The sequence below is a fragment of the Grammomys surdaster genome, unplaced genomic scaffold (genome assembly GCF_004785775.1).
Source record: "Grammomys surdaster isolate TR1022 unplaced genomic scaffold, NIH_TR_1.0 126546, whole genome shotgun sequence".
Lineage (NCBI taxonomy): Eukaryota > Metazoa > Chordata > Mammalia > Rodentia > Muridae > Grammomys > Grammomys surdaster.
In genome coordinates this window covers 14,500,453-14,518,178 of record NW_021621338.1, presented here as the reverse complement: position 1 = coordinate 14,518,178, position 17,726 = coordinate 14,500,453, and the positions used below count along the sequence as shown (strand labels likewise).

Sequence of the window (17,726 nt, the reverse complement as noted above, 5' to 3'; positions counted from 1 at the left end):
TCTTTTCTTTTTCTTCATTACATGTATAGTTTTTTGACCGTATCAAGTTATTTGGAATGCCTGCCAAGCACCAGCCGGACCTAATCTACCTCCGCTATGTCCCCCTATGGAAGGTGCATGTGTTCACAGTCGTCCAGCTGACCTGCCTAGTTCTGCTGTGGGTGATCAAAGCCTCTGCTGCTGCAGTGGTTTTTCCCATGATGGTGAGTTTTTCAGATTTATTTTGTTACTAATTCATAATAGAATTATTATTTTCATTGTAATGTTTAAAAAAATTATAATTGGCCTTGAGGAAGAAATGTATCCTTTAAATATCTGAATTATTTTAAAAATGTTGATGAACTGTTTCTAGTTATAAACTAGTACTTTCCATTTTGAATATTCTCATAGTCTGAAGTTGTTTATTTTTAATATTTTAGTTCTTGGACTGGAGAGCTCTATTTTGTAGTTCTAAGTAACTCTAGTACTTAGGACATTCATAGAACAAATGAGATAGGCAGGTTCATAAAGCAAAGCAACTAAAGTATCTTGTCTTTGAAGTGGGTTTCTACAATGTGTCTTTTTTAGAAATTGACAGGTCTAAAGGTTTAAAACTTAGGAAGGCCATAGAGGATTTTAATAAGTCATAATCCACATAATTCATTAAATCATCATTCAATATTATTTTTCCACAATAATTATGCATATATATTTGTCTTTTTATGAGTTCTATATAAAAGATAGTGACTTAGCTTCAGAAAACATTAAAAGACTCAATTGTTAAGACTAGCTGAACAATACTTCCTGACCACAATTAAATTTCATATTAATGTGAAACTATTAAAGTAACCTTACAGATTTAGAAATAAAACCCTATACAAAGTGCCAGGCTAAAGAATCCTATGGACTTAAGGAAAAAACATTGTAACAAAATGTTTCTGAAGTTTTGAGCACAGGTAGGGTTGTATACTCACAGGAAGATGTGCACCATACATAAGCTTTATTATCCACTAAGATAAAATAAATGTTGCGAACATCAGTAGTGGACCAGTCTCTCCCAAGTCTGGGGTAAAAGGAAATGAGAGAATAAAGTCTTTAAGCTCAAGAAGAAGAAAAGAGATGTAGCCACAGATGCACAAGACTCAAGTGGACCTCAGTCCATTGGACACCTAGAACACAAGGGCCAGTCAATATTTCTCTGTAAATGGCCACATAGTAAATACTTTAGGCTTTGTTGGTGAGGAGAATGTTCTGTATATACTTGAGTAATATGAGAGAAAAATACATTTTTATAATTTGTTACTTGTAAAATTAAAGGAATAGTTGAACTTTTTTTTTTTTTTTTAATGCAGAAGTGCTAAAGAGAAGAATGGCATTCTTTTTCACTGAGGGAACATTTCACTCTGTTCGGGTTCAGAGTCAATACTGTATTTATTGCCAAAGTTGGGAATATTACTCAATATTAGTATTGCTTAGAATGTGGAAAGATGGAGTTTGATTTTTAGCACTGAAATAAAGGAGGAGTAAGGAAGGAAAACAGACAAACCTATTCTCAGAGTTATTCTAAAAGTTGTCTCTAAAATCCATTCTTAGTTCATGAGCTCTACAAACAGAAATGGCTGGTGGTTCATATTTGACCTAGAACCTATGAATTGCCACTTCTTGATCTATAGGAAGTGGGTTATTATTCTTTTATGTAATGAATCTTTACAAGTAGTCTAAGCAGGAGGTTAAAACCAGGGCATAGTCCAGGTGCAAGGCAAGACTAGAAAAGTAGCTGAGAATATTAGGCTCAGGTCTATGAATGTTAAAAGATCAGCTATTGATTGTATTTCTAGAGATAAGGAAAAGCTAGAAAATTTTCTCAGGAATCACTAGAAAGATCTCAGAATTAAACCTAATGAAGTTGTGAAAGATCTATAGTATCTTCTTATTAAATACTCAGCTCAAATGCTAGTGTATAAGCATAACTATTAATTAGCATCATGTTCCATAATAAAGCAGATAGTGGTTCTTCAGCATATATATACTCACACACTTTCCAACCCTTTAGTTATAATCTAATGAAAAGAAACTGGAGAACCTTACTGTTGATAACAGATGTATTCTGAGTATCTGGATAAAAGCACAGGTAGTAGGAGTAGTGTTTGACACGGAAAATTAAAATCTTACAGTAGTGGCTAAACTCCAGAAAATGTTTAAGGGTAAACTGAAATAAAAAGGTTAAAAATGAGACACTTATTTTTTAAAGGAAAAAAAAAAAAGCTTTGTAATATACTTATATACTTGTCAATTTTTACACTTTTTTTTGGTGGGGGGGTCATCGTTTCACAATCCTTGTGTCTTAAAACTACAAAAATTACTATGTACAAATACTGGGGACTGAAAGTATGAAATCAGGGTGTAGGCTCAGGATCACCTTCTGAAATCTGCAGGGAGTCCCCCTTTCGCTTCCTCTTAGGTTCTTTGAAAGGTAGCTCCTAGCTACAATCTGAATTGCCCCAGCATGTATCTGACTCGGTTTGCACATGGCGCATGGCATGACAAGGACACCAGTCAGAGTGTTCTAGTTGCCCGCCCCACTCCATCCAACTTTATCTTAACTATGTTGCAAAAACCCTATTTCCAAATATGGAACTAGGGTTGCGGCTTCAGCTTGTTTTTAGTAGGGACAGAATCGAGCGCCAAGCAGTATTAGGAGTGGATAAAGCTCTAACAATAGACTGCAGTGAAGCTGAGTGCTCTACAACTCCCCACCCTTTGAAATAGTATCTGTAGATAGGATGTAGCACGAGAGCAGGGGTTTCACTACTTTTACTTGAAATGTGTGTGTCAGGATGAAGGTGGTATTGTTGTGAACCAGAAAAATCATTTTAAAAATTAGAGAAAGAGGAGTGGGGGGCAATGTTTAGGATGCAAATTAATTAATTAACTGTTAATTTTAAAAAGATTTTAAAAATTAGAGAAAGAAATGTCAAGTTTTAGGAACCTGGTTGGCAAAAATGTTCTGTATTTTGTGAGTGTGGGGTACATGTGTATAATACCAAACTGTACAAATAATTATTCCCTATTATTTAAAACTTATGTTTTTGTTAAAAATCAAGACTTACAAGAAAATAAGAAATCAGATAAGTGTAATTAGGAATGGAGTTTTAATGTCTATTTAACTTCTCTCTGCTTCCATCGTATTGTCTAACAAGCAAATGAAAACTAGTGTTAAGTCCACACAGTATGGAACTGGCATAGCAATGAGTAAGAAGACCAGAGAAGGCCAGATGTGTGTGTGTGTGCGCGCGTGTATTTACACTGCAACTGGTTTACCATGGACAGATTATTTCATTAAAGGTGGTCATTTTGTTCATCAGGAAGTTTAATATATGATGTTGATCATTAACTGTCTATAATGTAACCTCTTATTAGAAAAGAAATCCTGCATGAACTCAAAATTTAAGAAGTAGAATAGAGTTGTAGTCAGAAAGTATCTTTATCCCAGGGATTAGAAAAAACTTAAAGAAGATGGGAAAACTTACTGGTAAAAGCATGGTAAAGATACTTAGCCATGTGCAGTTTTTATGTAATAGGAGGAGGCATTTTAAACAATGGAGAGTTGAAGAGTTGTACTTTGAGCCAGGAGAGTATTTGTAACACATAAAGTAGATGGAAGGTTTCTGTCTAAGCTAAATGGTACTCTAAAACGTCTATGAATAAAGTTACTTTTAAATGAGGAGAAAACAAGGAAAAGATGAAACATAGCAAGCAACAGTAATGAAAAGCCAGTTCCATCTGCAAACATTCGCAGGAGCTATCACAGGACAGCAAGCTACATACACCTTTCCTCATTGAAAACTAAAGCTTAGACCTGAGATTGGGTATTCTAATGCAATATCGAAGAGTTGCAAAGCTTTTTTTTTTTTTTTTTTAATGATAGGTACTTATATGAAGTAAAATCTTAATTGAGAAGGGCAGAATAACATTAGGAAAATACAAAAAATAACTTTCCTTTCTAATAAGTGTGAATTAAATTTGGGGTGGGCAGAGGGCTTCTGAGATAGGATTTCTTTGTGTAGTGTAAACAAACTTTTAAACAATGGATGCGGCATTTCCTATTATACTTGCTTTAGCAAATTTGTTCTCTTTCTCTCAGTGCATGTATTATGTTTCTGTCTCTCCCATCTTCTTCAGGTTCTTGCATTAGTCTTTGTACGCAAGCTCATGGATCTGTGTTTCACAAAAAGAGAACTCAGTTGGCTTGATGACCTCATGCCAGAAAGTAAGAAAAAGAAAGAAGATGACAAAAAGAAAAAAGAGAAAGAGGTAAAAAGGCATCTCTTTGTTTAAGGATTTGTACCATTTAGCAGATACTGTTACCATCCTCAGGGAACCTTATGAAGCACAGGCACTGCTGATTATTCTGTCTTACTGAAATGAGGCAGAGAGGTAGGCAGTGTTATTCAAGCACTGCTTCTTACCCATTTCCCCATCTTGCATAGTCTGTAAAACTGGGGAGAAGAAAAGGTTTAGCAGTACTAAACCATCACACAATAATTTTATGACTGATTTAACCTTAAATACACTAGGTATGTTAATGTGTAGTACAGTAATAATATTTTAGTGGTCTGACATACACTAATGAAGTTTAAATGTGTTTAAGATAGTTCATCTGGTAAAAGCATTTACTGTACAAGCACAAGGACCTGAGTTCACAGTCCTTACTTGCTCCCGATTCAAAAGCTGAGTATAGTTGCTATATGCAGTTGCTACCCTCTGCATCCTAGACGGGAAACATAGCTCCAGATTCAGGAAAAGACAACAACTGTATCAAAGCAAGAGATGAACTGTGATTGTCTTAGTTTGGGTTTTATTGCTTTGAAGAGACCTCATGACCAAGGCAACTCTTATAAAGGAAAACATTTAATTGAAGAGTGTCAATTAATTATCATCATGGTGGCAAGCACAGCACCCTGCAGGCAAACATAGTGATGATGGAGGAGCCCAGAGTTCTGTATCATGATCCAAAGGCAACCAGGAGAGACTAGAATTCACAGGCATCCAGGAGGAGGTTCTCTTCCTCACTGGGTGGAGCTTGAAAGCCCACTCCCACAGTAATACACTTCCTCCAACAAGGCCACACCTCCTTCCCATGTGCCAAGCATATTCAAACCACCACAGTTATGGAGCAAGACACCCGATGATCTCTCTTCTCTATAGGTACACACACAGAGACACACGCGCAAATAAACCCATAATCAAGTGTAAGTCCCTCAAACGGCTGTATGTTTTGGGACAGGTGTTTTGTCCATGCTGCTGTTGAATTCTTGGGCACAAGGATTCTCCCCCAGCCTACCAAGTAGCTGGAATTAAGCCATACCACCATGCCTGACTGCTTTTTTAGGGTTTTTGTTTTATGTGTAATGCTCAGAATGTGTATGTGGAGGCCTATATGCCACAACACACACTTGGAGATGAGAACACAACTTTCAGAAGTCAGGTTTGTTGACTTTGATGTGGGTTATAGGGTCAGATCAGATTGCCAGGCTTGTATAGCAGCAGGCTCATTTTCATCCTGAGCCTTGTCTCTCTGTAGACCAGGCTGGCCTCGAACTCAGAAATCCGCCTGCCTCCCAAGTGCTGGGATTAAAGGCGTGCGCCACCACTACCCGGTGCTTTTTTGCTTTCATATTCACTATTATGTACCACCAATAATTGATCTACACAGTTATATTTAAAAATAAATACTTTATTCTGGATTTGATGTTTTGCTTTTAAACTATTTTTACTCTATTACTTAAATTGGAAGTAGAAACTGAATAGTGTTTTGTTGATTATAACATTTTCCTCAGTATTGTCTTAGTTAGGGTAACTATTGCTGTGATTAGATACCATGACAAAAAACATCCTGGGGAGGAAAGGGTTTATTTCATTCACAATTATTTTCAACAGCAGTAAAGGCTGGAATTCATGTAGCGCAGAAACCTGGAGGCAGGAGTTAATTCAGAGGTTATGGAGGAGTGCTACTTACTAGCTGGCTCCCCATAACTTGCTCGCCTTGTTTTCCTATAGAATCCAGAACCAGCAACCCAGAGGTAACCCCACCTACAGTGGGCTGAGCCTTCCCCATCAGTCATTCATTATGAAAATGCCTTACAGACTTGCCTACAGTTGGATTTTTATGAAGGCATTTTCTCAATTGAGGCTCCTTCCTCTCTGAAGACTCTAGCTTATATCAAGTACTAATTTTTAAAATGTCTTGGTGTTACTTAAATATAGATAGGAAACAGATATATTTCTCAGCCAGAATTATAACAAGAATAGTCATTGTAACTACTTGAATGAAGTTCTGATTTTAAAATAAAAGAGTTTTGATTCCCTTAACACTGAATACATAAATATGTAAGTTATTGGTTATTTTTCTTGTAGAATATTGTTTATTTGCAAAATATATAAAATAAGCAGGTTATATTGCTTGCTTTCTGTGTTAGTTGGTTCAAAATCATATAATTTAAAGAACAAAAGTGAAAATACATAGGGATCCCAAATGCCTAGGGATCTATTTTCTTACTGCTTTTTCTCTAGGATTCTGTGTTACTGCTCCCTGTGTCAAACATGTGGCCTCCATTTTCAGATTTACTGTTTGGATCAGAATAGCTGATAAACCCCAGCTATCATGCTAGAACAGAAGCAGTAGGATGAAAATACAGGCAAAAATGAACATTATCTGTGTAGGGGAAACCTTCTAAAACTGTCTTTCAGCTTATCCAATTCTCCCGCTTTGAGTTACAAAGAATGCTGGGACATGAGTGTGGAAGTTGTAAATATGGGTACATTGTCATGTAGGCATAATTTTTTGTGCAGTGTGTAAAAGATTTTCCTTGTGTTTTTCAAATACTGGTTTCTCTGCCCTCATATCTTGCTTCAATCTGGACACACACTGTAATGCTTAGGTAAAGAATCTCATGTCTCATGTTTGTGTAAACAACACCATTTTATTCTCTGCCTTGTCAGTCAGCCAATGGCTGGGCAGAAGAAGAAAAGGGTGGGACTTATGACAGCCAAGGGAGTGGGAGACAGAGAAGAGTAAAGCAGATTGAGCCATAAGGGAGAAGAAACATCGTGGGAAAAAATGTGTCTGAAGCCCAGAGAGCCAGGCCAAAACTAAAATGCAAGTGTCTTGGGGATTTTGGCTGGGAGGTAGCCAGATTAGTTTAGAGGACTAAAGTAGTCAGCGAGTGACCAGGTATTGTAAAGCTTGATTAAATAAATTTTTAATCTCTTCTGTGTTGTTTTATTGAGGAACAGGTTAGGATAAGGAAAATAACTGCTATATTAATTTGCTGCATAGATTTATATTAAAGTTACCATTACATTGTCACTTGGAAATGATGGGATTTCCGATAATAGGGAGAATAGCTTGAGTACTCTCTGTTCCCTATACTTTGGGTCTTTCTCCATTATTAATGGGTCATAATTTTAGTGCATGTTTTTTGTTCAGGTGGTTTTCAACCTAGGATGATGTCCCACCCAAGGGGCATTTTCAGTGTTAGAGATACCTTTTTATCACTATCGAAGGGACAGTGGCACACAGTTACATTTGGACTTCAAAAATGTCTTGTATCCACAGATGTTTCCCTAAAACAAAGAGTCATGCCCTATCAGTGTTACTGAGGAAACTCAACCTCAGTAGAGACTCTTTTACTCTGCACTGTGTTGAGACATGAGATTTCAGTTTTATCTTCTTTGCTATATATGTATGGTAACTAGTGTTCAGACTTAAGTCATACTGATTTTACTAGTTTTTATTAGTTATTTTTAGAAATAGAGTTATTCCTTGGGAAATAAGTTTGTGCAAGTAATTTCATGCTATAAGTATGTGTTTATATTGCCAGAAGTTTTCAGTTAGGACAGGTACATTGTTTAAATAATGCTGTCAGTTTGGCTTTCTAAGTATTTAGGGTATTTCTGGTAACAGACTCTCCTGGAGATATTTTGGAGGAAGTAATCTCTACATGTCTGTGCTTTAAAGGAAGCTGAGCGGATGCTTCAGGATGATGGGGATACTGTGCACCTTCCATTTGAAAGAGGGAGTCTCCTTCAGATTCCAGTTAAAACCCTAAAATATAGGTAAGATACAATTTTATTTTATATGCTGTATTTTTTACATCTATCAAGTGTATAGATAAGGCATGTAATATTTCTTTGAAATAATGGTGAGTAAATGTTTCTGTAGGGTTAAGCACAGTGGCGGGTTAGAAGGCTGGCCATTGAACATTTGATTGATGTGGTGAAAGCCTAGTAACTGTTCCAAGGCTTTGTCTTTATTTTGTGATATTACTCTGCAGTCTTGAAGTTGTGTTTGTTTGGGCAAGATTTTACAGTGTAGCTAGCCCTGGTTGACCTGGAAGGAACTCAGCTTGTAGACTAGTGTGTCATCCAATTCACAGAGATCCATTTGCCTCTACCTCAAGAATGCTGGGATTAAAGGTGTGTGCCACCATGACCAGCTGCAGTCTTACCTTAAACATTAAATATGAACAGAGGTGGAAGTTTTTTAAGTATTAGTAAAGTACTAGTCACTTATAACGAGTATTACACTGTTATTTTAATGCCATCTAATTTCTTCTTTTTGTAGTATCTGGTATTGAGCCTAGGACTGTGTGCATGCTTGGCAAGGCCCACTGAGCTACTTCCCTACCTTTTAAAATCTGGGTTGCTATTGCTATGATCAAGCACCATGACTAGAAGCAACTCAGGGAGGGAAGGGTTTATTATTTTTTTTCTTGCTTTTCCTTATCACTGTTCAAGCAATCAGAGCAGGAGTTGATGCAGAAGTCATGGAAGAGTTTGGCTTACTGGCTTGTTCTTATAACTTACTCAGTATGCTCTCTTAGAACACTCAAGACTATTAGCCGGGGGATGGCACCACCACCACCAAATGGTTCTTCCCCATCAATAACTAATTAAGAAAATGCCTTACAGGCTTGCCTACAGCCTGGTGGTGTCTCAGTTGAAGTTTTCTCCTCTTGAATGACTCCACTTTGTCAAGGTGGCATAAACTAGCCAGCACAGCAACCCACATTTTATTGATTGTTCTTAGACAGGATCTTACTGAGTTGCTAACTGCCTGTGACTTACTGTGGTCTACTGTTTCAGCCTCTGCCTCCTGTAGCTGTGGCTACATGCTTGCATTGCCCATCTCATTAATATGGTTTAGTGTGACATTTGTGTTTGTAGCTTGTTTACATGAATTTTTTTTCTTTTTGTAAAGAAGATGGGCTAATAGATGTATTGCAACTTTATCTATGGAATATTCATATTATTTGTGACCAGTAACATTGAACACATGTTATTTATGGGTATGATCATTCCATTGAGGGGTCTGACATCAGTTTGTAGTATTTCATAGAAATATTGAAAGGTTATGTTTGACTTTTATAGTAAATGGGCATTATTGCTATTCTTTGATTTTGATACAACTGATGAAATAACACTTTGACACGAAAACCATGGGAATATCTAGTTAAAAGTTAGTGGGGTCATTGTTTTGTTGCTAAATTGCTACAAACTTCATTATCAGTTGTGGTTTTTGTGTTTTTTTTTCCACCATTAAAAAAATGATTTGTAAAAGGATCTCTTTTAATTATATATTGTGAATTTTTACTTGATGAAAGTGTCAGTTGTAAGAGTTTTGACTAAATCTCTGTTTTTAGGCTTCTAAGCTGGTTGTTATGTTATCTCAGTAATACAGTCTAGATGGTTAGAAGGTGTTGTGGCTGGAATACTGCTGATGAGCTACGCAAATCCAAATTGAATTTTGCAGTGAAGAATTATAAATGAATTTTGCTACCATAAACAACTCTGCGTAATTTTGTGTGTTTAAGGAATACAGATTTCTCTGAAGACTTGACAACAGAATTCTAAGTTTATAATAATTTGTTACATCTTAGTTTAAGTGCATGCCAAATGTTTTCTCAATTTTTAAATTGGTGAAAACAAGAAATTATTTGATGCTAATAAAAATGACAACATTAATGCTTTTGCAAATACTAGATACTAACCAAAAAGTGTATTTGTTCTTCAGTATTGACCCTTCAGTTGTTAACATATCAGATGAAATGGCCAAAACTGCACAGTGGAAGGCACTTTCCATGAATACTGAGAATGCCAAAGTAACCAGACCTAACACGAGGTAGTTATAACTGTTTATGCCTTTGGAACTGTTGTTAGTTTTCACTCATTAATTTACCTAGTGTATCTAAATATATTCTCTTTGCTGGACAAAACCAACTCCACTACCTTTCCTTCCATCTGTTCTTCTATCTTCTCTACGGCCATACCAACCTGAATGTGCCTGATCTCGTCTGTTCTTCTATCTTAATTGTGTTGTGATGCGGATTGTGATGATTATGTTTTATAATTTTTAAATTTAAAATTGCATTTTTCAAAAAAGGACTTTGCCTTTCTAGAATAATAATTTCTGCCTAGTGGTGCATATATATTTTGTAAATATAATTATATTAACAAATTGGATATATAGTCACAATTAAAGGTTCAATTGAATATAATTATATTCAAATTAAAAGAAAGTTACTAAAATTATGAATGAATGTTACTGGGCATAGTGACTCACACCTGTAATTCCAGTCCTCAGGAGGGAGGCAAAGGCAGGAGGAGGGACCCAAGTTTAAAGTTGGTGTGTTATGTGTAGCAAGTTCCAGGCCAGCCAAGGTTTCATAGCAAGAGTCTGGTCTGAATAAACAAGCAGATAGATAGATAGATAGATAGATAGATAGATAGATAGATAGATAGATTCATAGATACATATAGATACATAGATAAGTACATAGATACATAGATAGATATATAGTTACATAGATAGGTACATAGATACATACATGAGCAAATAAATAAGTTAATAAATGAATATGCTTTCTTTGGTTCAAGAATCAAGAAAGTTATTTTCCTGGTGTTGTTTTATTTGTTTTTTTTTTTTTTTTTTTTTTTTGGTAAGGTTACAGATTTATTCTCAGGATGATAATTTGGAAGGAATTTAATTCACATACACACAGGAAACCATTTCTATCACCATATATATCTGTGTATATATATATATGTATGTATATTTACATGTATATGAATAAATATCTAGTTTTATAGTGAATCATGCATTGAAACTTCTGAGCCCTTCCTTACATTTCTTATGATACAAGCACTTTTTTGTTGTTTTTCTTCCTTCACTTCAAGTCCTGAGACTCCAGGAGCCTTATTTGATAATATTAGAACTTTAGTTCTTACGTTGGAAGAAACAAGGTACTTTCCTGGGAGTGCTCAGTTTTTCATATACTACAAGCGTCTTTTCAGACATGGCTTGTGCCAAGTGCTTGCTAAGTATTGGTTATTCCAGGTACTAGGTTAATGTAATTCCAAGCAGGCCTTTTCAACCTGTTCTGTGTAACTGCTTTCTCTTTGAACTCTACCTTGTGATAAGTATTTATGTATTCATTGCTTTTCTTTTCATAAAATCTTACCTCCAACTTTTCTTTCCTTCCTTTCTTTCCTTTTTTTTTTTTTTTAAATTTAAGACAGGGTCTTACTGTGTAGCTCTGGTTTGCCTAGAATACACTGTATAGCTCTGGCTGTCCTAGAACTCACAGAGATGCACGTACGTGCCTCTGCTTCCTAATGCTGGGATTAAAGGTGTGCACTAGCATGCCCAAGTCTTCATCATATATTTTTGATCTTTATTTCTAATGTTCTAAGCTAGACTGTTCCTTCTTTCAGTTTCCGTCTTCAGCCTATAGGATTTTATCATTCTTTGAACTTCACTTAGTTCCTGTTCACATTCTGCCAGCACCCTTGACTTGGATTGTGGTGAAAATAAAGGCTATGTAATAATATTAGTACATAGCTTTTATATTTAGTTTGTCATGTGGGTTGGCCCTCTATTCAAAATCACATGTGTAATAAACCGTCCTCCCTTTACTCATGCTAAAAAAGTGGTGTGTTAGGAACAGGAAAGGGTTCAAAGAGAGGGATGAATATGATCAAAATATATAATATCTGTGTATGAGATTATAGAATAAACAAAAGGCAGCCAGGTTGCAATACCAAGTTAAAAATGGGTACTAGCAAGAAGCTCAGGGGTGTATTGGAGATACTCTTTGTTGACCATTTGAAAGTTTAGAGTTGATTCTTTTAAAAATAATTCTTTCCTCATTGTTTGTTTTAAACAGCCCTGAAAAACCTGTGAGTGTGACAATAAATTTCGAAGATGAGCCATCAAAAAAATACATGGATGCTGAAACTTCATTGTAAAGTCAAACCAAAAGGAATATATAGAGATATATGCCTATCTGTATATATATTTATACATATATATGTATAAAAAGCACATGTGCCATGCCATTATGTATAACAGTACTTTGGGGCTTTTTCAAGTAGCGTCAGATATTTGTTGTGCACACCATGGAGACTGCATTAATGAAGTGGTCTCTTAAAAGCGAGGTACATGGTTTTTTTACTCCAGATATATATTTTTTTTTTTTTTTGGAGGGTAAAGCCTTTCTGTTATAGAAAGATGTTCTGCAATAGAAAGATGTGGAGATCTGCGTTCAATCTGCTTTACTTAAATCTCTGTCAGTGGCAGTCAATCATACCAACCTTAAGTGATACATACTTAGTTTATATACTTAAAATTTTGACCTGAATTTCAAGAGATTTTTGTTTCCCTTTTGGTAGTGTTTATAGGTAGAATAAGGGGTCTGCCCACGTGGTGGGAAAATGACATGTCCTGGCTTCTTTCTCTGTGGGCTTTCTTCATGTAACTGCCCATCATCCTTCACAGGTGATGAAATAGAGGTGATTATAAATTAATGGAGACTTTCTAAGGAACTTTATGTCTTAGGAGTTATTTTTAAATTTTAAAACTTTGATATCTGAGCTTCCATTTTGATGGACATGTTAAAAAAATTTTTTTATGAGACTCCTAATTTAAGACCCATATAAGTCATAACATTTTCAGTTTTCAAACCTATGAAGTGCCCATTTACAATGGTTAAATTGGTTACCTTGTGGCAAGGCTTTTCTGGTACTCAATACTTGCCTAGAAACCAGAGTCTCACTGTTCTTTGTCTTTGTTCTTCTTTGCTTAGGTGATATAGTGTGTCAGATGCAGGTATCTTTCTGTTGTAAGTAGTAATAAAAAGTCAGCACCCTTTCAAGTAGGCTTGTGATCAATGTTCCTTTGTAAGAATTACCTTCCATTTTCTGTGCTTATTCTTTCTATTATATACAATGTATTTAATTGGTTATTATCCATAATTTTCTTTTAAAATAATTTATTATAATTGATGTGATACTTAAATATATAAATATTTGAGACAGTAACAAATGTAGGGTAAATTGTTCCTGTTGTAGATATTTGGTGCTCACTTGCATTTCTGTTCATTACCTGACAACAGGTGACAAATTTTACATCCTTAGTATAAAGCACTGCCATATTTGCATTTTAAAAGGAAGTTGAGTATTTCCTGTGCAGCTCAGATCAATGGCATTTTTTTCTGTTCTGTGATAGCATTGAGTTTCCAGTATTTCTGAGCTGTCTCTTAAACATGTAACAAATATTCGTAGCTCCCCACAGAATAAGTAAATTCTGTTTTAACCTTTGGGATAGAATGTTTTCAGCCATGAAACTTGATTTGGCAAGAGGATAGATAACACACAGAAACGGTGAGAAACCCCAGAAACACCGAAGGTGATGGAAGTGAAGGTTCAGGCAAATGTTTTAAGAAAATTCTAATGTTCTCTAGCCATTGCAAACTAAATTACAAAAGTATAAAGTGGACTATTTTTAGCAAGTTTGAAATCATTTTAGTTTATTCTAAACAATGTACCAATTAATGTAATTAATTGATCTCCCTCATCTGAGATCACATAGTTGGAGTCTTATAGCAGTTGGCAACATCTGGTATTATCTAAGGAGTTCTATTGGAATTCCTTAGAATTGATGAGAGTGTCGCCATGGTGCTTATGGCCATAGGTGACCTCCATTGAAGTGGTTTCTTCTCACTCAGCAGCACATTGATTTCCAAAGTTTCCATTTGCTGCTAATTATAACCCACCCTCACCCCAATGTACCCAGACGAGAATTTCCTCATACCATTTCCGTATGTCAGGACATCAAAGGGTTAAATCTATTTTTACAGGAAGTGATTTTAAAATTTCAACTGAAAACTACCTGATATCATAATCTTCCTGTATTTATTTAATTATATATGTATTATCCAGTGCTGGGGGTGGGGTGGGACATGACTTACAGAATACTTTCCATCTAAGATGTTTCACTGTGGTTTTGGCTATTAATGGCTTCTGCTTTCTTTTGACTACTTGACTTACAAAGTGATCTGATATGACTACTCTCCTGAAGAGCAAAGATAATTTACTGCTTCTTTCAGGTGGTTATATTTCTTGTGCTATTTTTGAAAAAAAAAAAAAACAATCATGAATAACATTCATTGCAAGACAGCAAGAGAGATAATTTAGTATTTATATTGATTTTTTTTAAATGCTGCCTTAAATAGGTGTATATGAGCAGTAGTAATTGCTATGTACTGATTTACCTCAAGGTGCAAAATAATTAAACTTGTACATACCCATTTACAGAATGAGTTCAGAGACACAGCCCTGCACTTTCTTAGATGCCTTGATTTTCAGATGGAGCTTAGTGCTACTGAACACCACGGCCATGGGGCCACCTCAGGACGTTCTTCCCTCCACCATATTTTATTTATTTATAGATGTGTGTTTACAAAGACTATAGTGAAGCCTGGTGTTAACTATCTGAAACTTACTTCCCTTCTATTGCTATTTCAATCTAAAGTAGGAGCTTTTGAGAACGAGCTTCCCAATGCTAAAGGGGTAATTCTATATATATTTTTAATAATATTACATATGCAAAAGTGAAGTACAAGGTCTTTAAAATATTGTGTGAGTGTTTGTGTATGTGTATGAAATTACTCCTAACTCTCTTAACTTTTCTAAATCTCGTGGCATACCAGTGTTCAGATTTGCCAAGCTTTCTCTAAGACTCGTAGGATGAAATGTTTTTGTGTGATAATGCATGTATTTATAAAGACTTGTTTACTGCTGAGAATCACTAACTCTGGTCTCCATCCCCCAAGTGTTTGTTTCATCCATATACTGGAATGTTGGGCTTGAGTTTAAGCTTTCTGACTTTCCTATCACAAAGGCAGGTTCAAAGTTGTACAGAAAGAAGAATGGTCTCTGACAGCGGGTGTCACGCTAGAGCTTCCTGTAGTTCCATCAATGTGTACAGCTCAGCGGCTCCGCATCTGCATCCTGACAAAGTGCTCAGAGTGGGATATGTGAGCCATTAATAGAACATTGTAATTCGAGTAGTTTATTTAAGTAACTTACATGTCTGAAATTTATTTATGTAGGTTCCATCATTGTTATCATTTGTAGTGCAAATACATGAAGTGTCTTCATTTAGTCCCAACAATTATTTATTTTAGGAAGTAAATTTAAAGACAAGCTGCATTCAACTTTTAAAATAGTTCTAATCAGAAGATGTGGTCATTTAAGTTGTAAGATCTCTTAACTTTCTGGAAAGTAAATTGTCAAAAGGAATCATGTAAAGATTATTTTAAAATTTTAACCTATATGTACTTAGAGTGTAAGCCCCAGTTCTGTGCTTTCCAATCATATTTTTTGCACATTCATTGATTCTGTTCTGTAGCTTTTCCTTTGTTCCTTTGTTTAAGATTTTTGACTTTGTAGGGGTAAAGTGTCTTCCAGTGTTTACTATGTTAGGCTTAAATTAAAATTTAAATTTATTGTCCATTTATATAATATTTGATACCTTGGTGTAATTTCTCAATACAGTTAAATTTTTATGACATTTATAATTGCAATGGTATTTTCTTTTGTAATAAAATCCAAAGTCAATTAAACAAATTGTAGACCTGATATTTTTCATCTATATGAAGTACAAGTCTCTACTTGAGTCTGAGTCTATAATGTGAACCATCCTGCCTTTCACATTTGTTTCCTAATTGTTAGAGAAAACTATTTTTTGTAGATGTTATTGAAAGTTGAAAGAGCAATAAAAGTCTACATAGCAAGTTGTTGGCTGTTATTATTTTTTTTACTTTGTTATTAGGAGAGCTGCAAATGTCTTTCTGTTTAAGGTGGGGGTGGGGAGAAAGGGAAGTGAGTGACCTCTGCTTCCTGCACCCAATCCTTATGTCTAAGAGAGACAGAGACAGAAAAAAGAAGAAGAGAAGGAAAAATAAAATGATTTCATAGTGGCATTTTTATAGTTAGGAAATGTTGAAGGTAATGTTCATTTTAAATGCCAGTCCAACTTTGCTTTCTGTTTTAAACTTAGAAACTTTACCCTGTGGTGTGTTACCATTTTCTTCATAACACTGACCTCTCTACTCAAGGCCTGTCTCTCTTGACTAATTTTATTTTGACTCTGATTGACTTCACTCCTGTTTTTCACATCAAGAACTTTCTTGTGTCTCACTGTAAAATTGTTAAGCCATGGGAGTGAGATGAAGAAGAATACAGCTATGGAAAGTTGTTACACTTGGAAAGATAGTTTACACTTGCCACACACAGGACTATTGTTGCTGTTGTTTATCAGGAGGGGGAAATCCCTCACTTATGGCTATTTGCTGTGGTAGTGCTTACTGCCTGTCTTATCTGAGGTGAGTTTTCTTGGTGAGTCTTGTGTTCTCATGGTGGGCCTGCTAGTCCTGCTTGAAATGAAGATTTCTTCCAGTGCTTGCAAAACCTTTTCTGCTACTGCTCCCCCCCCCCATAGCCCACTTAAAGATCTGCATTGACAAACTGCATTCTGATCTCTGTAAATGTTCTCAACTACTAAGCCATCTCTCCAGTCTTTTCTTACTTTATGCTATTATGAGGACTCATTTTACTTTGTGTAGTTTAGACATTCATTTCAAGGTAGTAAAGGAAAGAAACAAAAAATAGGTAAGTCTCCTAGGATTGAGCTGTATTACAAGGTATGAATGAAGCATGGCTCAGGCTTGGCCCCCATAGTCATGAATCCTTATAGTGGAGCTTCTGTTGGGTCATGGATACTTACTGCACAGTGCATGCTGGATCCATGTTTGGAGATAACCATCTGTCTTCCAGAGCCAGGGTGTCATACTGCCTCATGCAGCAAAGGGAAGGTCAAAGTATTAATTCCACATTTATTTTATGGAGAAGGAGAAAATAGGAAGCACATTTGATATCCTACTGAAGACAGAGTCAATCTTCGGCTTGTCACGTTGACTCCCTGCTTGGTGATTAGGAGTTTACAAAAATACTTTGTATTCTACTCCAGCTTTACAACTCTATGACCTACCTCTTTGGCTTAGTTGAAAGCAACAGCCTTGAGGTTTTATGCCCTGAAGTTTAGTACTCTGTTTCCTTTCCCATGCTTCATTTTCAGTATACAACTGTACTATAAAATTCTTACTTGATTTTTGTTCAGATTTAATTTTTTTGAGGTGGTGTGTCATGTAGCCCAGGCTAGCTTTAAATTCCTGGCCTTCTTGCTTTGTGTGCTTACTTAGTGTTGAGATACCCCAAACCTCAGTATCATATATACTTAAGTGGGTAGGGGCCTGTGCCCAGGAGTGTTGTCAAGGTCACAGCCTTGTGTTTTATCACTACAGAGCCAGTGGTCCTGCCCTCTCTCCTTACTAGTTGCCAGGCTT

At 35.8% G+C, this 17,726-nt stretch overlaps 1 protein-coding gene across 4 annotated transcripts in view; it reads left to right on the top strand.

Moving 5' to 3' along the window:
* Nucleotides 1–16,115, top strand: part of Slc4a7 (solute carrier family 4 member 7) — an 88,069-nt gene extending 71,954 nt beyond the window's left edge. For all 4 annotated transcript variants that reach the window (XM_028760546.1, XM_028760545.1, XM_028760544.1 and 1 more), the window contains 5 exons: nucleotides 30–203; nucleotides 4,162–4,293; nucleotides 8,000–8,097; nucleotides 10,055–10,162; nucleotides 12,207–16,115. In XM_028760546.1, coding sequence (XP_028616379.1) covers nucleotides 30–203; nucleotides 4,162–4,293; nucleotides 8,000–8,097; nucleotides 10,055–10,162; nucleotides 12,207–12,288 — 594 coding nt within the window. In that variant the 3' untranslated portion in view covers nucleotides 12,289–16,115. The remainder of the gene's footprint in view (nucleotides 1–29; nucleotides 204–4,161; nucleotides 4,294–7,999; nucleotides 8,098–10,054; nucleotides 10,163–12,206) is intronic.
* Nucleotides 16,116–17,726: the final 1,611 nt, after the last annotated feature.